We start from the raw sequence: 25,125 nt of genomic DNA, 5'->3' as shown, positions 1-25,125 counted from the left end.
AGAAGGAACCACCCAAACAGCAAGTGTGGTCCCAACAGTGCTGACCTCATGCACACGAACCTCTATGTATACAAAGACCCTCATAGCTGCATCATCCTGTGTTTCCCCATCTCTCATGCATCCTTCAGGACCCAGATCATTTTCACACCTCACAAAAAATAATGACTGCCTGTTCCATCATCCAGGATATCTGCACACCTGGCTGAGTGGTAACTGGTGTGTATATATTTCTGGATGGGGACCTCAGCACCACCAAGAGGACTTATATCCACCTGTGTGTCTGAGCACTTAGCAGGGCCAGTCAGGGCATGGGACAGGCCAAGCATCTGCAATAGGAATGACAATACCAGGCAGAGAAGCCTGCTGAGACACTGGTTCATTCATATTACTTTCTTCACATCTGCTTCCCAAGAGGATTAGGTGAAGAATGTTCCTGTATATATTCTTCAGGTTTAATTGTTCCTTTAGAAAAGGAAATTTAAAAGACAAAGGCTTAGTCAAGCGGAAAAGGTCAGATAATGTGATGTTAGAAAAATGAACCCTTAAATATGTATTTTAATGTTTTCGTTTCTTTCATGCATGTGTTTCTAACGCATTTATAAGATTATTTCTTTGTTGCTTTGTATGTCCCTCCCCCACAGTGTAACCCCCGCTTTCACTATATTTGATGTCAGTATAACATGTGGAGGAGATGGGGACAAACAAGTTGTTTAAGGATTCAGGTGGACCTGTTGCAACAATGAGAAGTACAAAATGTCATGTCAAAACCAGCTTTACAATGTCGGTGTGTGTGGGGGAGGGGGGTATGATTGGGTGGGGGGAGGGGGGAGGCTGGGAAGGGAGGTGAAGGGTAAACAAAGGAGGAGGCTGCAATGCTTGGTAAGAAATGTATGCATTATCCTGCCCATGTAATTGTAACCCCTCTGTACAGTATGTTCTCAAATAAAATAAAATAAAATTTAAAAAAAAAAAACAAAGGCTTTCAGCCGTATCTGCGGATGAACAAAAAAGTAGATTAATATATAAAGGAGAAGAAGAGATATAATAAAAAATAAGCAGAAATTAAGAAACAAAAGGATAAAAGAGAAAATGACACTGAACTGTTTGCTCTGAAATGATTAAGCAATTACCTTCTATCTACATCATCAAGGGAAAGGAGAGAGACCATCAGAAAGATCTCAAGAGAGATGTGGAGACTCAATGGGATCCTTATCAAAATGAAACAATTCATTCAGCAGGCACTGGGACCAGCAGGACCAGCTCCAGGTAAGCGATTTTCATGTGGGGAGTCGTGTCCATAGTCATTAAGTGCTCTCTGACAGAAAAAGTTCAGCTGTATAGGGTGGGAAAAACACTTTCTTTTTCTTTTTCTTCTTTTTTTATTGTGAAAAAACTGTACAGAGGGGTTACAATTACATGGGCAAGATAATGAGTACATTTCTTATCAAGCATTGTAGCCTCCTCCTTTGTTTCCCCTTCCTATCCTTCAAGGTCATGTGCAAGACCACATTCCTTTGCATCTTTGGTGTCACCTGACTTCCATCTGACTTCCCCTTCTGCCATGCAGTCCATTCTGAGAAGACCTTGCACTAGTGAGTGGTGCACTCATGTAGAGCAACAAGCATTAAAATACCTTTAGAACAACTTTAGGTTTGTCTGAACAAGTTTCTCATTAGCCTCTGTTGCCCTGGTTCACATCTATTTTGGACCTAACAGAGCACCTAACAACAGCTTCTCACATTCCCTAGTCAATCCCCACAAGCATTATGCTCTGTACATGTGTACCTACCAAAATGAAAGTTTAAAATCTCCTACAAGTAAAAATTAACTCACCATCTTCCTTGAGCTGTGGGAGATGTTGCCATCTTACCCTTCTTTTGAAATGGTAAGGTCTCGCTGGCACCCATCTAGGCTTTGTGCATGACATCACTTAGGAGGCAAGCACTGGTTCCTGCCCATACAGGGGACAGTCCCTCCACACCCCCTAGGTAGGAGCTAGGGGGACATGTGTGCTTCAGTACAAGTTTTGTTAACTTTTGGTATGAATTCCAACAATATTCTTTTTTATTAATACGTTTTTTGGTGAAAATACTGTACAGAGGGATTACAATTACATGAGTAAAGTAATGAGTACATTTCTTATCAAACATTGTTGCCTCCTCCTTTGTTTCCCCTTCCCATCCCCCCCCCCACCAAAGTTGTAGAGTTCATTTTTTGACATAACACCTTGTACATCTCATTGTTGCAATGGGTCCACCTGTATCCCTATTTAAACAATTTCAATAATATTCTTAAGAGAATAACACAAGAAGGTGGGTCAAGTGCAAACTAAGACTGGAGAAAGTAAATAAATTAGGATCCTTATAAGATACATTGTATCAGTCTTTATTATTCTGTCAACTATTCAAACTATGTAATGAAAAGTAAAGGCTTTATGAATATTGAGTGTTTATAAAGTTCCCATTAAGAAATCAGACTTAATTTTAATCTAATTCCTCCCCAGTAACAATTCTTTGTTTATAACATTTATTATTATAATTTTGTGGTGCTAAGGATTGAACCCAGGACCATTACCCTTAAGGTATATCCCTGGACCTTTTTAGAAATGTACTTTCATAACAGGGTTCATTTGAAACTATTCGCTATCCATGTCTAATCTTTTTTTTTTGCTGAAGAGAATCTTTGAGAGGTTCATGTTAACTTGCAGACAGTCAGCAAAGGCCACCATGTGATTCCCACCAGATATGAGAAAGGGGTATATCAGGATGCAGAAGACCAAGTCAATGCCTGGATTCCTTGCCTATTGTCTCACAATAGTCCCTTTAAAATTTTTACTATAAGGGTGATGTACAGAGGGATTACAGCTACATAAGTCAGGTAAAGAGTATATTTCTTAGTTGGGCGCTGGTAGCTTACGCCAATAATCCTAGCTACTCAGGAGGCTGAGATCAAAGGATCATGTTCAAAAGGAGCCTGGGCAGGAAAGTCCATGTGAGTCCTATCTCCAATAAACTATTCAGAAAAAGCTGTAATCGTTTAAATAGGGATACAGGTAGACCCACTGCAACAAGGAGATGTACAAGTCGTTATGAAGAAAAACGAACTTTACAACTTTGGTGGGGGGGGATCGGGTGGGAGAAGATGGGAGGAGTATGGGAAGGGATGGGAAGGAGAAACAAAGAGGAGGCAACAATGCTTGATAAGAAATGTACTCGTTATCTTGCTCATGTAATTGTAACTCCTCTGTACAGTATTTTTACAATAAAAAAAAAAAAGAAAGAAAAAGCTGGAAATAGTGCTTTGGTTCAAGTTGTAAACTGCAAAAACTTAAAAAAAAAGAGCTTGGGGACAGTGCCCAGGCCTACAGTGCAAGCCTCAGGAGCAGAAAAAAAAGTTTATTTCTTTTTGGACAATGTCACGCCTTCCCTCCTGGTATTTCCCTCTCAACCCCACCCACAATTTTGTATAGTTTATTTTCCACAGGGTCTACTGTGGAGTGAGTACTACTGCTGCATTTGTTTGTGCTCCCTTCTTTGATAGAAAAAAATCCTCTCTGTCTTCAACAGAAGATGTCACCTCTTAATGGGAGCACTGTCAGCAAAGACATGCTACATTCTTTCATATTTCTTGCTAAATTCTAAATTAGCAGCCTTAATATATAGAAGAAAGTAAATATACTAAATAGGACAGTATTTAGTAGAAAATAAAAATAAAACAACTGAGTCTTTTATAACTCCACTTGAGTTTATGAAAGGGGGCAAAGGAATGTTGTCAAGATTTATGAAGTAACTTCCAAAGAAAAAAAGAAAGTATGTGTAGAGGAAAGGAAAATGATCTAAAGATGAAAGTCATTACAATGTCAAATAAATCAACCCATTAAAAATGTTTCAGACATCCAGGAGCCTTCTTAGGTTCACTGACAATTTGTTACACCAAAATTTATTTCATCTGGCTATTCCTAATCTTTAGATAATAGTTTTTGGTGGGTAAGATGGGTAAGGCCCATCCAAAACACAAATAATATTCAGGACTTCATTTTATCATATATGTGTGTATGTATGTGTGTGTGTGTGTGTGTGTGTGTCTGTATATATGTGTGTATATATATATATATATATATATATATATATATATATATATATAAAATCTCCTTTCTTCCTGTCTCTGCCCATTCATGAAGAACCTTCAGATTTTTTATAGTACTGTTATTATCTTTAACTAGTTGTACATAAGAATTCCCATTAAACATGTCAGTTTATGAGTATCATGCATCTTGATCAGTATCACCCCTTTCTTCATTGTCCTTAGAATTTCCAGATTTTTAACCAGTTCAAATGAGAAGACAGAATTAAGAAAAGGTAAAATCAGTTAGATTGTCCTGTATCTCCTAATCTTGTAACATTAAAAGGGAGGTATACTGAAGGAGAGCCTATTTGCTTTTCCAGTTTACTTTCTGGTTTTAACTACTGAACTATTTTAAAAAGCAATATAATATTCTCTATTTCTTTGCCTATCTATCCTGTTTCATTTCCCCCTCTCTAAACAACTTTGGTGCTATTTAAGCTTAAATGGGGGTGTAGAAGGGTGATGATATACCTTCTGCAGCTACTAGCTATAGCTAAGAGTAGACTGCTGGTTGTTTTGGGAAAAAGGAACCAAAAATTTATTTCTATGTTTAAGTTAGGAGGTGACATGGAAAATTGAGTTGGTAAGAAGTTTAGTTGACAGCCTACTATGAATAAGACCAGAAGATAATTAGGATCAGAAGATATCAAGTAACTCTTTTAACTCTGAGTTAGGACAGCAGTGAATCTTTTGATCTTTTTATTTTATCAGTACTGGTCACCAAGAGACTCTGGAATTAACCGGTACACACTCTATAAAATAAGGTAAAAATTAGCTTTGCAGTAATCATGCTGTGGAACTTATTTTTTTGTTTTCTTTTTCTTTTTGTGGTGCCAGTTGTGGGGCTTGAACTCAGAGCCTGGGTGCTGTCCGAGTTTCTTCTGCTCAAGGATAACACTCTACTAATTGAGCCACAGCTCTACTTCGGGCTTTTCTGGTAGGTTAGTGGAGATAATAGTCTCAGGGACTTTCCTGCCTGGGCTAGCTTTAAATCGAGATCCTCAAATCTCAGTTTCTTGAGTAGTGAAGATTACAAGCATGAGCCATCAGCATCAGAAAAGGAACCTAATTTCTGACTTTGGAGTTGCAAGGGAAGGGAAGGAGCAAATCTGCTATGGTGGAAAGGATTATGTCACCACAGAAGCTGATAGGTAACTGGTTATCTTGTGAGATTCAACTCTTGGCTCAGGCTCTGTCACAGGTGGATAAATGAGGTATTCCTTTAGCTTCTAAGCCTCTACACAAAATCACACAGGTCCTTGAGATCCACTCATGAAAAGCATTTCAGGCTTTATTTTAGTAAAACACAATTTAAATAGGTAGAAATGGAGAAGAGAGAGAAACATTTCCTGCTCCCCATGAAGGAAATGGGAGTTAAAAAACTCTGTTATTCATATTCTTACACCAACCTTTCCTATTGTTGACCTATCAGGTCAGGATAAAACCATGAAAATGCATAGACATAAAGAAGTCAGACACTCATTGAATCGCTCACCCTCAGTATCCCAGAATGTGATATTACTTAGAAATGGGGTCATTATTAGCCTGTAGAATATGGCAATAAATGTCTGTTAAGCCACTTAATAAATTAGTAAATAAATATAGAAGCAAGACACAGAGGTGAGAGAAATAATGAAATCACAATCTCACACATTTCCTCTTATAATGAGAAACATACAGAGAATTGGCATGATTGATAGGTAAAAGGACAGTGGATAAAATGAGAAAGAACAAGACAAAGAACACTGACTATGGCTCTTTCCACAATGTGTCTCTGTAACACAAAACTCAACTTCCCTTTGCCTCTATGCTACAAAAATGTTTTCTGCCAAGGAAGAGGTGAGCTCCATTTTCATTTTGATTTTTATCAAAGGTATCCTCTCTAAGACACTATACTCTAAGGACAGCTAAAAATAGATAAGAATCTAATCTCCTTCAAACCAACACTTGCTTCTTTAACCACAAGTGTCAGAGAGGAAACCATTCATAAACAAAAGGTAGATGTTCAGCAACTAAAATAGCTGTCATTTCCTTCAGCACACTCAGTTCCAGCCTCTGGGTCCACCCATGAACTTCCCCTGAAGCCTGACTGTTTTCCCAGGCTATGAGCTGGGAGGGACACAGACTCCAAGGGTTCTCAGGAATGTTTGCTTTGGAAGTGAGCCCCTCTTCCTCCAAGTCTCTGAACATAAACCTTTCCCCATTACCTTTACTATTTCTAGGGCAGAAAGAAGCCCCCCTCAATACCAAAGGTACCTTCCTTAGTCCTCCCAATATTCTGCATTGTCATAAATGTTGTTTTTATGTTTTTACATTTTAGAATCTGAACAGAACCTCTACTGAGCTGTTTGTTGCATAGCTTTGTGTTAACTTGTTACCTATTATATACAATTATATATACAGTATAGTTATAGTATATTTAGTATACAGTATATATAGTATACTTATAGATGAGTAAAATTAGAATATTGTATAGTATACTACAGTATATACAAGTGTACACAGTACATATAATATGTACTACATTAATTGTACTATGTATACTATAACTGTACTATATATATATACACACAGTGGACTACTAACTATATAGTATACATTATCTACAGTTATATATATACTATAGTTAACTATATAGCATATATATAGTATATATTAGAATAAACTATATATTCTTATCTACATTATAGTATACTATAGTAAAGTTATAGTATACTATAATGTAGTACATATTGAATTATATATAGTATAAATGTACATATATATATACATACATACATATACTATAGTATAGGAGTGTATGAGTATATATTGAATTATGTATAGTATTTAGGTACACACATATAGGCAATAAATATATTTAGTTGGCAGATATACTTGTATCTGGGGCATTTAAAGTATAAATATTACATTTTGTTCTTTGTAAAAATGTGGAATCAAGAAAAAAAGGTATAGAAATAAAAAACAGTTACAAAAAGGGAAAAGCCAGAAAATAAAATGAGGGAGGGAGTGACACTGTTCAAAAAGAAATGTACTCAACACCTGACTTATGTAATTTTAATTCCTCTGTATATCACCTTTTCAATAAAAAATTTACAAAAATGAAAAATTAAAAAATAAAAATGAACATCTAATAAAAGCTTGAAAAAATGTGAAATCAAAAGCAGTTTGGCTAGTCCCAAAGGAATCCTACTTGTTTTATTCTTCATTTCTGCCAAGACTTGGCAAGTCTTATAACATACTATGTGAGAAGATACAGACTTTTTGGAAATTAGGTAGAGCCAGTACATAAAAGAAGCATCTCAGAAATAGACAACCATATGTAAGCTGAAAACCACATTTCAGTTGAATTGGGAGATTTACAATACTTTTGGCTATTCATAAAATAATGGCAATGGTACTTCATGCCTTCTGATAAGAGCTTAGAATGGAATTTAGACTTCTTGGGTTTATATATCCTTGGAACTACCAGCCAGATAAGTTGGCATCATTTATTTAACAGTACTGTAAAGAGAACAATAGTGGGCTGCAGAACAGCCTAAGATCTTTTGTTTCTCATCTCGCACGCTTAGCTTTTTATTTATTTACTTTTTGTCAGAAAGTTGTGAGTGGAGGTAAACAGATTTTATCCTTTTTTCTTTTATGCCAGCACTGGGGGCTTAAACTTAGGACTTCACACTCTTGCTTGGCTTTACTGCTTATGGCTGATGCTCTATCATTGAGCTATGCTTCCAGTGCAGCATTTTTGCTGGTTAATTGGAGATGGAGTATTGTCAAGTTTTTTGCTCAGGCTGGCTTCAAACCTTTATCTTTTGGGTCTCAGCCTCCTGGGGTAACTAGGATACGTGTATAGGCCGCCAATGCCCAGCTGGATTTTATATTGTTCTGCCAGATGTTATTACTTATGAACTTACTTCCAGAAAAAGCAGAATGGATCACTGAAAAGAAAAACCATTAGGAAGTCATTTATAAAGAAATGAGAGCTGTGCACTGGTAGCCCACATCTGATACCCTTCCTAGCTACTTGGAAGGCTGAGAACTGGAAAAAATCCTGATCAACACACATCTATTAGGCCTATCCACAGCCCCTATACCACTTTCACTTGACAGTCAATGCTACCAAAACTTCTAAGCTGTCTGCTTCATTGTGGCTAGTTACCTGTGCACCCAAATACCTACACTAGGCACTTAAGGAACTCCAGAATCAGCCTTGGACTGGAGAGTATTGAAAATCCTTAGCAGGACCTAGAGATGGGGCTACTCTCTTCCAGAGTCCACAGCAAGGGGAATTAAGAATGTCTCATACAGAGACCACTAGATCCTGAGGCAGTTAGAATATCCATTCAGACTGAATGGCACTCATTGAGCATGTGTCCTATTCATGAAACTGTGCCTGGTCCATTCCCCTTCATCAGCTAAGCCTACCTGCAAGTCACAGCCTGACACAGAACCACCCTCTCCCTGTATGTCACTAGTAGTCAGTCTCCAAAAAAAAATGATCATCCATTCTTCAGGACTACAGAGAATGGCATCAGTCTCTGATGAATCTCCTTAGTTGTCTTATGTTGAGCTCATATCCATCTGTTCATAAAATGTTTATGGAGGATCACTGTGTGTCAAGCACTGAGCTTGAGGATGAGCATAGCGAGGAACAAGTCATGGTCCAAGTTCATGGAGTCAGCCAAGTGAATGGCAATTAAGGGCTGAGTGCTCAAGCCCTGGACCAGCACATGAGCCACGGATCTGTGTGAATATTGTCACTGGTGGTCCCAGTGCAAATTCATCTACCACAGATCTCTGCTAAGAGGAAATCTGAGACAAGCTAGCAATACAAGTAAGTTACTGCTCAAGTGCTGAGCTAGAAAATCCCAACCATACAATATATTCAGAGTTTTTTTTTCCTTCCAGTAATGGGACTTGAACTCATAGCCTTCTGCTCACTCAGTTTGCTTGCTTGTGGCTGGTGTTCTATTACTTTGAGTCATGCCTCCAGACCAGAATTTTGCTGGCTATTTTGGATATACGTTCTTAGAGACTGTTCTGCTCAGGCTGACTTCAAATTGTGATCCCTCAGGTCTCAGCCTCCTGAGTAACTAAGATTACCATTATGAGCCATCAGCACCTAGCAAGTTACCATTTCTTGAAATCATTCAGTATGCCAAACCTGGGGGATGGGGATGGGACTGTTGAAAGGTCTCAAGCTCAAGTTCTTAAGGTCATTAGGCTGGTGTCTACAGTTAAAATTCAGAAGAGAGCTTGGGCCTTAGGAAATGCTTCTGTTATTATCATGCAGGAAACCTAAGCATCAGGGGACAGATGGAGAAGCTTTGCCCTCTGCTAACTAAAGACACAACAGGGATAAGAGAGTTAGTTTGGCCATGGGGCTGCTTTCTGGATCTTGCTTTGGATACAAGAACCAGGAGGTGGGCTAGGGACATTGCTGCAGGGAGAGAAGGCTTGGCCTGTCTTTTGCTTGAGTCAGACTTATGAATTTTCCAAAGTCAGAAACATAATAGGAGCCCAGAATAACATAAACACAGAGAAGAAGGCAAAAGGTCTGCCTGGCAAGAGGCAGCAAGGAAACCCTCCCCTACGCCTGAAGGCTGGCAGGGTGAACACTGGGGTAATGCTGGATCCAGGGAGCCCATGAGGATGGGAAGGGCCTGATCTGACCCTCCACCCTCTGGGGGACAATGTGTTACAAACATAAAACTCACACTGTTCTTGACATTCTACTCCAAAATAAAAAGGAAAGAGCCTGCCATGGCAGTTCAGAACATAAAGCAGTGTTACTCAAGGAGCCAGAGAAAGTTACATCTGAGGAAGAAATCAGGGCACCAAGTTAGTGTGTGCTATATAAAGTCGATTCCTGCTTTAGGGAGAATTTAATTTCTAGATATACAAGAGACCCAACTTGATGAAGACCATCTTGTCCTTCTTGGGGTTTTTATTCTTAGGAAAGCATTCCATTCCCCAATCCCTGATTTATTCTATCTGGTCTGCTTCTGCAAGTAGGGAGGGGTGGGCTCTGGCCCTGGGCGCAAAGAACCTGCACAGTGAAAATACCAGGTACTGACCCCAGGCATGGGTTTCAAACATGTAGCTCAGCTCAAATGTTCTCAGTTCAATGAAAGAACAAACATTATAATTAGCAAATTTGCTAAGTTATATCAAGAAATTTATGTGGAAACATTTTACAAATGGGACACATACATATACATTTCCTTAATGTGTTAGCCCATGGACTCTGAACTGAACCAGTATTTTTTTCCATTGAAAGATGATGTACTTTTCTGCCTTTAATATGATTACTCATAGTGGTTAAAGCTGGTATGAGAGGGAAAATGAACAAAAAGTTAAAAAATGGGAATTAGCATACATCTGTCTAGACCGACAAATCCTAGAGATTCTTATCTCCAATTAATCTGCCAAAACTGAGGTAGAGGTGGAGGTGTGGTTTAAGTGGTAGAGTATCAGCTTTGAACAAGAAAGCCAAGCATGAGCACAAGGCTGTGAGTTCAAGCCCCAGTACCAGCACACATACACATACACACACACATACACATATACATACACACACAGAAAACTAAGCACTCTCATTTTTGTATACATTGGTCATATCTTTGGAAATAAGGCTTTCATACTTATTCAAGACATTGGTGTTAGGGTTGGCTGTACGCAAATGAGATTCTGAAATAAACTTCCTATCTTAATATGAAAGGAAGTTCACAAAACAGGAACTGACGTTTTTCCCAACAACGACAAAATATTTTTGTGTTCTTTTCTTAGTAAACAACAAAATATCTTTGTAAAAAGCATATTCATAGAAAATGTTCAAATCTATTCCACATGCCACTCATATGCTTAAAAAAGGGATGGTTCCTACAGGGCCATTTCTCCACCATCTGGGCCAAAGAAACTAGATTTTAGTAAGAAGAAGCTATGCATTCTACTGGATAGAAAATACTATTTACTTTTTCACTTGGAATTCCCAATTCTCTACTTTTCGTACAATTTCTCACTCATCCTGGCTTTATGCACTATGGATAATCACATTAAAGACAGAAAAGTACATCATCTTTTGCTGGAAGAAAATTTTAAATGCTGGTTCAGTCTAGGGTCTCTACTGTAGCACATGAAGATGATGTATTTCTAGCTGAAAATCAATGGCTCATGCCTGTAATCCTAGCTACTCAGTAGGTTCAGATCCAAGGATCAAGGTTCAAAGCCAGGCCAGGCAGGAAAATCTGTGAGTCTTATCTCCAATTAGCTACCAAAAATCCAGAGGCAGAGCTATGGCTCATGTGGTAGTGTGCTAGCGCGAAGCGAAAAAGCTAAATAAGGGACAGTGCCCAGGCCCAGTACTAGCACACAAAAAAATTTTTGTAAAGAAAATGCATTTCTCACAGGAAAAAAATCTTACATAATACAGACCCTGGAATTCATACTTTTCACCACTAAAACAAGATGATTTCCCAAGGGTTACATATCAATTACACATAGAAAACAGCTAATGCTGTTGATATGTCCTCTGAGTTAGGGGGAAAAAAGGACGCTTAGAATCTAAACCAGGCATATTAAAAAGGCACACTGTGAATAATCCCAGGAAAAGGCTTCACATACCATTTGTACTATCTAATCATGCCAGAGTAAGGCAAAATGATACACAGCTTGTGTCTAAATTTCCTTTGATAAAAATCACAGCTATGATCCTAGAGAATGCAAAGTAAATGAATGATATCTGAACATATTTTGAGACAGAAAAACCAAAACATAAGCTTTTGAGATAATTATCTACAGACATGAATAAAAGAAATGTAGATGAGAAGCAGGTAAGGTTAGGACAGTCCTGGAGGAATATAGGTGACTAGAGGACTGACTTCCATAGCAGATAGACTGACCTATAGACACACAGACAGAAAGACAGGTAGACAGACTGACTGATCAATAAGAATGTTAAGCAAGATTCCAGGACCCTGCCATGGAGATCTACTGCTGAACTACTAACCAAGACCAAGTTTCCAAGCCTCCAATTTGAGAGACTGACTTAGTTACTAACACAATTTGAGAAAAAGTAGTTTTATGAATAGGCAAGAACGAGTTGGAACCTAAAGACTAGAACAACAAGGGTTGTGCTAGGTTGTGGTTTCTTTGAATACTATCATGCAGAACGGGTCCAGAAAATGAGGTAGCAGGCAGGAGTGAAGAAAGTGAAGTGAGTAATTAGGACTATAAGCATTAGCCACTGGTGCCTGGTACATAAATATATATATATATATATATATATATATATATGTGTATACACACACACACACACACACACACACACACACATATATATATATATATATATATATATATATATATATATATATATACTATTAAGTACACAAAGTAAATTTCATGTCACACTGAAAGCAACTTAATATGCAAAAATATTTTGTGCTTTCCTTTGAACCTGAATTATTCTGGGCATCTATGCTGCATTTCGGGTGATCTCTATCATTTACAAGTTTCAGATTACTTAGGTGCCTTTATATTGTACATTTCTCATTAAACAATCATCAGTGATGTCCCCCAGAATTTCAGTGTTAGTCAATAAGCACAGATTTTTAAGAATGTTAGGCCCCCAAATAGTTCTCTGCCTTCGGTAATTGAGGCACAATGGTATCACGCCTTTACTTCTAAATTAAATAGAAATGTTCACTCTGAACACTCTGCTTGCTAATATCACAGGGGTGAAGAATGACAGTGTCTTCAGGGAGCAGCCATAGGAGCACTGACAAGGTCAGGGAGAAGCCACTTCAGTCAGAAAAGCCCCTAATTCTTACCTTTTCGGATGTCTTGTCTTGAAATGATGACACTGACCCGGGAGGAGGAGGGGCTCGGCGCTTCTTCATGTCTGATTTTGCAGACATCCCGGAGATGTTACCCAGTGAAAGAGATGGACCCAGTGTAAGGGACCGTGAATGCATGGATGGAGAATTAGGCGTTGTTAGGCAGCCCTATTTGGAAGGAGAGAAACACAAAATTTCATCAACAAGATAGCTCCTCTGCACCACATCTTAACACAAAGCAACAGATCCACCCACTCATGCTTAAAATCCCCATTTTCATTTTGCAAGAAAAGTTATACCACTGCATGACAAATGACTGCTGTAAGGTTTATTTTCTTCATTTGGAAATAACAGTAGACTTTTTAAACCTCTAAGAACACTTAGCAACTAGAGTGATTTAATATTTCCATCCCACCAGCAGGTATAAATTAGCCTCCTAAAATTTTTAGCCTGTCATCAGAGTGAGCTCTCAGACACTGAATAAAGAAGAGAGTGGATGAAGAAATGCATTTTAATGGTGCATAAACACCATAGCCTCTGCCATCCACAAAAGTACCTCACATAATGCCAGTTTTGACTTTCTCCTAATATTCTAAGTTTCTAACTTCCCCAAGTTATTTTTTAAGGGATGGCATAGGTTAAACAATATACTCTGAAGTTGCTTTTGGTCATTGATGCCAGAGAGATAGATGCTAAAGAGCAGAAATTAATTCCAACCAGCACACTAACCCAATGCTCTCAAGGTCAATCTCTATCATGGGTTGAAGCGTCTCCTTAGGGTCTACTTCACTGAAAAAATAAAAGGATCCATGTAGAAAGAAGACTAGAAAGCTAGCATTCTAAAATTTCAAACAAAAACAAAATGGCAGCCATAGCCAACAGTAAACTCTTTCTTGCTATACTGACCAATTTTCTTCCATAACCCAAGTAATCATGGACTATTCCAGTCACTGCAGAAAAGAGTGAAGCCATAGACCCTGGAGACAGAGCCTGGGCTTGACTTCTGGCTTAACTACTCATAAGCTATAAACGACTTTTAGCAAGTTTTTAATTTCTCTTGTTACAGGTAATCGATTTCCTTTAACACTAGGTCCTATATCACAAAGCTATCATGAATTAAATAGGTAACTTTATGTAAAAAGCATCAACGAGTTCCTGGGACAAGATAAGCAATCAATGTGTGTTAGCTATGATGATTATTTTGTAATTGCTTACTCATATCTCCCTAACTCCAAGCCCCGTTAAAATGTGAACTCCATGCAGACAATAAGTAGCTCTCATCTTTCCTTCAGTCTCAACAGTTCTTGCAGCCTGTCTGGCATATGAGCTCACACTAGTCAGAATGAATGGCTGGTGTTGAGCCTCTGAGTGAATCTGCTTTAATGTTTTACATAACAAACTTGGGCATAAGAATTCAGGTGTTAAACGGGTTCTCCATATTTAAATTAAATATATAGTTGGGTGTGAAGGTGCATACCTATAATCCCAGCCCTCTAGGGGCTGAGGCAGGATGATTACATAGTGGTCTACAGAGAAAAATCTTGTCAACAACTAATAATAAATAAATAAATGGTTTTTTTAATCACAGTAATAACCACAACCCAGTACTTGTATTATTTGTGCTGAAGCACAAACTCTTTATTCTAAGACATAAATGCTATGTACGATTCAGTTTCCTGAAAAAAATTTTTTGAGACTCAAAGTTTTTATTTGTTTTTTTTTTGTTTGTTTGTTTTTTTGGGGGGGGGGGTCCAGTCGTGTGGCCTGAACTCTGGGCCTGGGTGAGACTCAAAGTTTTTATTTTTACCTTTAAAGTAATTGTACACAGGGGTTTCATTTTCAACATGACAGTTTGTGAGTACAATTAATCTTCGTCAATGGTACCCCTTTCATCATTATCCATCTCTCCCAACTCATTCATCCTCTCAATTGACCTAGTTTCATTATCGTGTATATGCTATATGCATAGAATATTATGACTGTCTTCACCCACCCTTGTTCTCTCCACGACCTCACCTCCCACCGACAACATATATTCTAGATTCCTGGTGTTCATTTTATTGAACTGCAAGTTAGACTTTGTGCCAGTTCACATCAAAGCCCACCGATGACATCATCATCATCACATACACAATTTTCACATCCCTCACAGGTGAGGAATGGTATGGAAAATAATCCAACACCAAGAAAACTCTGCAATGCCTGTGGAAGCTTCTGGAAAAATGTAAGTCATTCCCTAGACTTGAGTTCTGCAGCCATTCTAAGCAAACACATCCATGTAAAATCAACTCCATTACATTGATTTTCCTCTACCCTACATCCACCTCCATAGCAACCAGGAAGACTCAAAGAGACAGGCAAGACTAAATGATTAGCAGGATCCAGATGACTAAATAAAGTGCATGAAGCAGACCAGAGAAGCTCGCTCATCCACAGAACTGTGAAGGAATCTTGCTGGATGGCTGGTTTATTCAAATGTCCCCAAATTCAGAGGGAGTACAACACCTACATTTCCTTGTCCACAGTCCCTCAGTATGTAACCAGAAGCAGATACTGAGATCCTACATACCATACATTCATGATAGGGAGGCTGGCTATTACTGTGACATTCTGGGGGGAATACTCCTACACCTTGTCACTACCCAAGAATCCCTGCTCAGGGCAATGCATTGCACACTTTACATCTAATTGCTTCTCTTCTCTCCACCCAGCCTAGTCACGTACTTCTAGTTCCTCTTATCCTCAGTCGTCACCACAATACTACGTGTCTCTATGATCCCACCACAGGACTGGCTGTGAACTTACTTCTCTTTAAATGCCCTGAGTGTGAAGTTCTGTGTATACTTCCATAAAGGCTTTTTATAAGACGCTTATTTATATTGATTTCAAGTTGTCATTTTGTAATCCTTCCTTAATTAACATTCTGGTATCTTGGATGATCAATTCCAAAGGTAAGGATTAAAAACAGACTTTATAGTAGAAATGGGGAAACTTTCATTTAATTTGAAGTGCTTGCAGTAAGAATAAGAGAAAGCACGCAGTACATTTCTATCCTATTACATGTAGTCTAATATGTGTAGTGTTCTTCTCTACCAAGCATTTTGGTTGAAAAGTAACTTCAACAGAGCCACTGTGAGATGAACTGTAACTGGAAAAGCCAGGAATCCCAGATGAACTCCACCCTAGAACTCCCAGAATTTCTCCCACTGATTTTGGTAAAATGAATTCTTTTTTTTTTTTTTTTTGGTTGGCCATGGGGCTTGAACTCTGGGCCTGGGCGCTGTCCCTCAGCTCTTCAACTTAAGGCGAGCGCTCTACCGCTTGAGCTACAGCGCCACTTCCAGTTTTCTGGTGGTTTATTAGAGATAGGAGTCTTATGGTCTCTCCTGCCCGGTCTGGCTTTGAACCACGATCCTCAGATCTCAGCCTCCTGAGTAGCTAGGATTACAGGCGTGAGCCACCAGCATCCGGCAGGTAAAATGAATTCTGACTAAATAAATCTGTTAGCATCTCCGCTCCACTCCACACAGTTAACAAACATCCCTTCCTTGGCTTTCACATCCCTATGAAGACCAATTTTCAGGATCTGGTAGACCTTCGTCACCAAATCCTCTCCTTAAATCTTTACTCAACAGTGTTCAAGTCACCCTTCAATACACAGGCAGTCAAGAATACTTGTGATTTGCATTTATACAGTCAATAGTCTACAGATACAGTCTAGTTCAACAGATACATCTACTCAACATCAAACAACTATATGTTAATGGGCTTTGAACCGCAGAGAAGAATTTGGAAAACCAGAAATTTTTAGGGTTAGGGAGAGATGTGGGTAAAAAATAGGAATAGATTGGTGTGGGGAGGCACAGGGAGAGTTAACTATGGCCTAATCTCAATGCAGGAAATAGGTTGGGTAGGATGCAAGTAGAGAGAGAGAGAAAAAGAAGAAAGGGAAAGGGAAATGAAAAGAGACCAGAAAAAAAATAGAAACGTAAAAATTAATATAGTTATGGAGATTGAAAGACCATCTATTTAGAGAGGAATGTGAATATATTGAGAAAACAGGAGGGAGATAGAGGAGATGTGAAAAACTTAAAAAAATGCTTAAAATATTATATAGGTATAAAGAGGTAGTACTGCTATTAAGGAATTTAAGTCTCAGAGGTAATATCTAGTATATGTATGAGTCAAGCGGAAAAGGTCAGATAATGTGATGTCAGGAAAATGAACCCTTAGATGTGTATTTTAATGTTTTTTTCTTTCATGCATGTGTTTCTAACGCATTTATAAGATTCTCTTTGTTGTTTTGTATGTCCCTCCCCCCCAGTATAACCCCTGCTTTCACTATATTTGATGTCAGTATAACTTGTGGAGGAGATGGGGAAAAACCAGTTGTTTAAGGATACAGGTGGACCTGTTGCAACAATGAGAAGTACAAGTTGTCATGTCCAAAACGAGCTTTACAACGTCGGTGTGGGGGGGGGGGAGGGAGGGGAGGGAAGGAGAAGGATTAGGATTGGGGGGGAGGAGGGAGGCTGGGAAGGGATGTGAAGGGTAAACAAAGGAGGAGGCTGCAATGCTTGGTAAGAAATGTACGCATTATCCTGCCCATGTAATTGTAACTCCTCTGTACAGTATGTTCACAAATAAAATAAAATTTAAAAAAAAGAAAAAAAAAGTGTGCTCAACAACAAAAACATAAAAAAAAAGAATACTTGTGACTTATCTCCTGACTTCCTTTCTTTCCCCTTCACAGAATTTGCAAGATGGTGAAGAATGTCTATGTTGTATTCATAAATGGCTTTGTTAAATGGCAACTCTGTACAACTACTTACAGAGAAATTGAAATGTAAAAAGGATTTAGAAAACACTCCAAAGTAATGTTGGAGGAAAACATCATGAGGTATTGGGTAGCCTTTAAAATACTGAGTCTTTTCAACATTCAATAACATGGGAAACCAATCATCTGTTCCATGTGGTCTGGAATCAGAAGAGCTTGGGGCCCTCCTCTTATTCTAACTTCCTTGGCTGGCTCCTGCTACAGAGAGACAAAGTGCCATGAGTGATAGAGCACTGCCTGCCTCCAAGAGGGATTTCATTTCCTATTTTTGGTTCAAACAGGTCATCATTTTTTTTTTTAATTGAGTCCATTTTATGTAGAGAAGTGAGCCTTGTCTTCCTTCAAAGACTGGTACCAAAGTCTACAGAGTTCAGTCAGCACAATTTTACCTGACTTCCTCATGAGTTATAAATGCAGATAGATAAATTTTGAAGAAAAGCAATGGGTAACAGAGAAGCAAAGCAAACTCAGCCTCCTACCTCAGGCTTCATGTGACTTTGGTTTGTGGGGTATAAACTTCCCCCCAGGAGGGAAGCAGCTATCAGGAGACAGGAGAATTCAATCAGATTCTACTGTAAGAGCAAACATAGCACCCTATCCCTTTACTGTAATCAGCACAAGCCAGTGAATTTACTTACTGCATTCAGCCTAAGATGCCAACAATCTGATCCTATCTTACACATATCTGTGGGGAAGGAGGAATAATATGAAAGTAGCAATTTTAGGAGCCGATTGTCATCTCAAAATGGGACCACCAACTTGCTCAACAGTTGAGCGTTTGCCCAAGTTCTACTTCTGAGTTGAATGCATAAACACACACACACACACACACACACACACACACACACACACACACACACACACACACACACACACACACACACACACACACACACACACACACACACACACACACACAGAGTTTGTTTCTTTTGTTTGAAAATTACTCTATCAGGGAGTTGCAGTTTTCTCATAACCCTGGCATACTACACTGCTCATCGGGACAAGGGCCAATTATGAATACAACTGCTATAACATTTGTGTGGGTTTTTTTTGTTTTTTAATTTATTTTTAACTTTTTTTATTGTAAAATACTGTACAGAGGGGTTACAGTTACATGAGCAAGGTAATGAGTACATTTCCTATCAAGCATTGTGTGTTTTTGTTTGAAAATTCATTTTCAGATCTTCTCTGTAAATATCTAGGAGTAGAATTGGGGGATCACATGATAATACTTTGCTTAACTTATTAAGAATATAGTAAAGTGCTTTTCACAGTAACTGAACCATTTTATATCCCTACTCCTGATGCATGAAGGTTCCAGTTTCTCCTTTATCCTCACAAACATTTATCTTTTGTTAAGCATTATGGAAGCCAAATGTAGCAACACATGCCTGTAATCCTAGAGAGATATTTCTCCTGAGAGAAATATAAGACTGACTCAAGTCTGAGGCCAGCCCAGGCAATTAGTGAGGTCTCATCTCACCCAATAAGCTCTGTGTGGTGGAATGTACCACACCTGGCATCACAGCTATGCATAAATGCATGTATTTATGCATAGACTTAAGTCTATGCATAAACTGAGTGTTTATGCAAAGACTGAGGTCCACATCTACTCTAAAACATGAGACTACCCAATAAAGGGCTGGGGATGTGACTCAAGTATAAAGCACCTGTCTGACAAGCATGTGGTCCTAAGTATAAATCTCAGTACTTCCAACAAAACAAAACAACAAAGTATTATGGCTATCTTAAGTGGGTCTGAAGTCATGGGTCCCTGTGGCTTTGAGTTGCACTTCCCTAATTACTCAAGATGTTAGTTATCTTTTCCTGTGTTACCATTTATTAGTCACCAAATCTTCAAAGTCAAGATTTAAAACAACTGCTCAATCTTTGCCTCCAACCATCACACCTCATCTCTCAGATTGAAGGAAGGTAGTTTTTCATTCTCTTTTGGGATAGTGTGTTAGAGCATGAGCCCCCTGCATTCATTTTGGACTCCAGCCACATGATTACACCTGCATGGGACTCAAATGCAAAATGCCAGCTACATTCAGTACCTGTTAATTTCATGCCAATCTTTAGATAGAGAAGATCATCAGAAATCACAGGAGGATGTTTCTCCAGGGGAAATCATAAACAACTTGAATGGGTGTTAAGTAATTCATTCATAAACTTGGGTTCTTTAATTAATATTCCAGTAATCTCACTCCTGGCTCCACCTTGAGGTTTCCCTGATATGCCCCTTAAGAAATGGTGCAGAGTAGGGCACTGGTGGCTCACACCTATAATCCTAGCTACTTGGGTGGCTGAGATCTGAGGATCATGGTTCAAAGCGAGTGAGGGCAACAAAGTCCGTGAGACTCTTATCTTCAACTAACCACCAAAAGCCACAAGCAGAGGTGTGGCTCAAAAGAACGGATTAGTTCTTAGGCCCTAAGTTGAAGCCTTAGTACTAGGTTAGTGTGTGGGGGGGTGTGCATGCATGTGCACCCAGACATGCAAACCCCCTCCCATGCCTCCAGCTGCAGAAGACACACCCATTGACCCAATCAATGAAGGACCCCAGGGCTGCAGGGAGGGGTATCAAGCATGCATGTTAAGGTGGTCATCCGTGACAGTCACCTTCAAAGTGCCTAGCAGTTTTCCCTAGGTCCCCATGGTAATTGTATCATTTGCCTAGCTTTTTCCTGTCCCCTGGCCTGAACAAGAGGGCTCAGATTCTATGATTTTACTGACATGCACCCAGCCTTCTCCCACCAAGACATTATTTTTTGTTAGAAAGTTAAACAGGGAACAGAGAGAGGTGAAAGCAGTGGGTTTTGAGTGTCAGAGCACAGAAAGTGGCAAAAGCCCAGAGTTCTGAGAAAGCACAGAAAACTTGTCAGAAGGTTCCGGTAAAGAACCATAGACTTTCCTCTGTAGGAATGTGTCACAGGTGGCTAATAAGGGAAAAAAGGATAATTCAGCTAAGTCTTTCCAGTTCCTTGTGAGGAAGTAAATGCAGAGCAGATAGGAGGAAAAGAAGATAACTACAAAAGATATCAAATGCCACTGTCGCCTTCCATAAGGAATGGGAAAGCTGGTATATCTGTTCATAGGCTTGCCAGCCAAGGAGGGGTTCCTGCTTCCATCTTAGCTGCATGGGATCCTGCAGAGAGCTCCTCAATCTACCAAACACAATGCACATTCCTCCTAGTCTTTACACAGTAGAATCGGCTGAAGGTTCTGCATTCTGGCTCCCCTCCAACAACCTTGGATAGCTGCAAGCCATGTGAGATCCAGGTTTCTAGAAAATGAGTGGATTAGGCTTCTTCTGAGCAACACCAGACCTTCCCTGGAGGACACAGGGCAGGCATAGCAAGCTGCCTATCAGTAACCCATGGCCACTACCAAACCCTGCTATCTCAGAGGTCAGATGACGGTCCTGCTGGCACTGAAGGGCAGCTAGGGTGGGTGAGAAGCAAAGGAAAGGAGAGTTCTCATTTTCTTTTCTTTCCATGTCCAGTGTTCTCTGTCTTGGCTGCATTAAAAACAAATTCTCTCCTGGTTGGAGTTTAATGGACAACTATTAGCCTGTAAGCCAATTATTGGATGCCTCCTAATGGATCCTTCTTGCTAGTTTTGGGACTCTCTGCAGTGCCCACTGAAGCTTAGTCTCCCTCCATCCTCTCTACACGGTTGGTTCCAAAGTCCAGATTCTGTCCACACATGGTTGTTTTGTTCTGCCTGGCCAATATAAATGTTCTCTGGCGTTCCTCCATTCCATAGACCTTCTGGCCTGCAAATCCTGCCAAATGGAACTATGGTCTTTCACTATGGTCTTAATTTTCTGACGCTTCTTGTCCAAAATCTACTCAATGAACCCTTCAGAAATAAGGTCACGGTTATGCACAGACATGTGTGAACATGGTAGCAAGAGCAAGCCAGGGGCCTGATGCTCAAACGCACACACCACATTGAAAAATATGGCTCCTATTGGTCAAACGAAGTCCCACACCTTAATTCGTTCTCTATGTATATACAAGCAAACACACATATAACTCACTTTTATCTCAAAGGAACTTATTTTTCTAAGTACTCAATTTATAATTCCAATTTTCCCCACTTTATTTGCATCTATTAGATGTACATAGGGATTTGACCATGATGTTCCTACATATGGACATGATTTCCATTTTATTCAGAAACCTCAAGCACTACTTCAGGACTGCTGTCCCAAGTCCCTGAAACAAGTCATACTCCCATGTCAGGGTTTGCCAGAAACGTAAGACCTGAGAGAAGTTACCTTCCTCCAAAAATGGCTCCTCTCTATACTGTGTGGCCACTTGTCCTGAATCATATCCATTTTCTGTCACTAATGGAAAACAGAGGTGCCTGTTACTTCTCATGAATAATCATCTCTTGATGATTGCCAGAGAGGCTGCAGATTCAACATTCTTAGTGCCAGGAAGAATGCCATTTCTCCTTAATAGGCAGTGGTGGAAACTGCAGAGGTGGCTTCTTCACCTGTGAAAACAGACCCTCAGGTGGGTCTGGATCCAACTTTCTCCTACATCTCACTCCTCTAGGGCTGTTGTGTTCCTGTCCTTTTTGTTACCATCAAAACATCATTTCTATATCAGGTTTAGTTCTCTCTCTCACTTTCTGAGCAAGTTTTTTAAGTTGGCTGGTACCTCTGCTAAAGTGAGCAAATACAGTGCTATTTTAAGTTGCTTCAGTAGTGTTTGGTGGATTTGCCTTTCCTTGATTCACTGCCTACTTTGTGATTTCACTATCTGCTCCCAAGTGAATAAGATAGATACATACATACATACATACATACACACACACACACACACACACACACACACACACACACACACACACACACACACACACACACACACACATCACTGATTACTTTAGGATTTCTCCCATTTTCTTTACTGCCACTAAAAACCCTGGCAGGTTGGTATGTTCCCAGGAGACATTTGTCCACATGCCTGTGTGTCTGTGTACATGCACAGAGGAAGCAGTCTTCAGGCTTTCACAAGAACCACAGGCACCATAGGAAGAAGGGAGGGGGCTGAGCTGTGACAAGCAGCAGAATAATTGGCATACCGTGGGCTGTGTCATCAGCTTAAGTGATCTGTGGACCCTAGAAGTGCCTCCACAGAGTAATTCAGCCTTCTGGTGAACCTCAGTGCTAAAAAGTTGGTGTCTGTGACTCTCACTCAGCTAGTATGAAGAATACACATCTGATAGAGAATGTGGCTGATTATAAGTATTAGAAAACTAAGGGACATGACTCCAATGCTGATTCCATATTAAGACAGGCCTAACTTAGTCCAACCCGGAAACCTCCTCCATTCAACATTCAAGGAAGCATCAAGGACGCACAGAGCTGACAGGGATTATTACAAGTATTTTTAAATGGTTGCATTTCTCTTCCTGTACCTTGATTATTCTCAGCATGAATGTTATTATTTCCTTGGGGGAAGAGGACAGGTAACTTTCTAATCCTCTGAGAAAAAGCAGAAACTCTAATTGGTCCCCTGTCACTCTGGAGATTGAGAAAAGAGAAACAAGACTGTGCAGCCACTTTGAGTAGATGATTCTGGTAGATTTCATTATACCAATGAAGAGTTACTGACTAAAGGGTTGACTGAGACAGAACCCCTGCCCAGAAGTGTCCACTTCTGGTCAAGGGAAAACTTTTCCAGAACAAAATGACAGAATCCTAAAGATGAGTTGTCATCTTTCCCATTCTGAGAACACGTGTAAACTGCTTTCAGTTGGTTCTTCTTGAATGGAGAACACTTTCTTCAGGATGAAGAGTCACTGAATCCTGTCCCCCACTTCCTAATTAGCACTACCAACTTCCCATATTGATCTGAGCACTAACAACTTCAGAAAATGTAATGAGTGTAAGCTGGGTGCTGGTGGCTCACACCTGTAACCCTAGCTATTAGCAGGCTGAGATCCAAGGATCCTGATTCAAAGCTATCCAGGGCAGGAAAGTCTGTGTTACTCTTATCTTCAATTAACCACCAGAAAGATAAAAGTGAAGCTGTGGTTCAAATGTGGGAACATGAGCCTAGAGCAAATAAAAGCTAAGGAAGAGAGCTAAGGCCCTCAGTTCAAGTCCTACTACCTGCACCAAAAAGGACAAGAAAAATATGCAATGATTCACCTTACAGCCAACTTGAGTCTTCAGCTCTTTTCCACATAAATAGATACAGGGGCTGGTTTCATCTCAGATGCAGTAAATATAAAACTTTGCAGCCTTACAGCACTGATTTACACAGTACATCATATATTCTGATGTCTCCTGCTCTCTGCAGCACAGACAACGACGATCTATATAAACTTTATGTCTGCTGCCATTCTACCAACCTCTGTGTTACCTATAGGCTATGGCTCAAGAGTATATTGAGTTCCTGAGCCCTGGGATGTCCATGGACACCTTTCCTCCAGACTCTTACAGATCAGAAGAATTCAAATGCAATCCATAAATCCACTGAATGCCAGTAAGCTCAGAAATGCAGCTGACTTGTAACTGGCCTGCAGCAATGTCCAGCAAGTCTTTCATTCAAGAGGAAGTGACAAGTTGTAACACAGATGGGAGAATTATTATATCAACAAAGATTAAAGGGGATATGTACCAGCTTTCCTGATTAGGACAGCACTCTGAATAATTTCTTTATGATCAGAAGTAGACTATGGCCCTATTAGGCTGGTATGGAGCCCAAACTGGGAGTCCTTATGGATATGCCAAGGCTACCATTAAGACTCAGCAACAGTGGGCACTTGTAAGGAGGAGAGGTGTCCTCTGGCCATTCTTTTTATTTTGGTCGGTCGTGGGGCTTGAACTCTGGGCTTGGGCGCTGTCCCTGTGCTCTTCAGCTCAAGGCGAGTGCTCTACTACTTGAGCCACAGCACCACTCCAGTTTTCTAGTGGGTTATTGGAGATAAGAGTCTCACAGACTTTCCTGCCCGGGCTGGCTTTGAACTGTGATCCTCAGATCCCAGCCTCCTGAGTAGCTAGGATTACAGGCGTGAGCCACCGGTGCCCGGTTCCTCTGGCCATTCTTTAATGACCTGATTTTAATAGTCACCCTAGTTCATCTATGATCTGAATATCAAATATACTTAAAAGTCCAAAAAAATGTTGTGTGTGTACAGGTACTAGGGGCTTGAACTCAGGGCCTAAGCACTGTGCTTTAGCTTTTTCACTTAAGAATGGCACTGTACCACTTGAGCCACATCTCCACTTTTGGCTTTTTGGTGGTTTACTGAAGGTAAGAGTCTCATGGACTTTCTTGCCTGGGCTGGCTTCAAATC

General features: G+C 39.8%; 1 protein-coding gene across 9 annotated transcripts in view; it reads right to left on the bottom strand.

Moving 5' to 3' along the window:
- The window catches only part of Cobl (cordon-bleu WH2 repeat protein), a 213,354-nt gene that overhangs the window by 83,299 nt on the left and 104,930 nt on the right, over positions 1-25,125 (bottom strand). For all 9 annotated transcript variants that reach the window (XM_069995972.1, XM_069995979.1, XM_069995974.1 and 6 more), the window contains one exon: positions 12,957-13,130. In XM_069995972.1, coding sequence (XP_069852073.1) covers positions 12,957-13,130 — 174 coding nt within the window. The remainder of the gene's footprint in view (positions 1-12,956; positions 13,131-25,125) is intronic.

This window comes from Dipodomys merriami, unplaced genomic scaffold, assembly GCF_024711535.1.
Source record: "Dipodomys merriami isolate MVZ:Mamm:240054 unplaced genomic scaffold, mDipMer1.0.p SCAF_5, whole genome shotgun sequence".
NCBI lineage: Eukaryota > Metazoa > Chordata > Mammalia > Rodentia > Heteromyidae > Dipodomys > Dipodomys merriami.
Note: the sequence above shows the minus strand (reverse complement) of the source record. Positions and strands in the feature narration are given on the sequence as shown.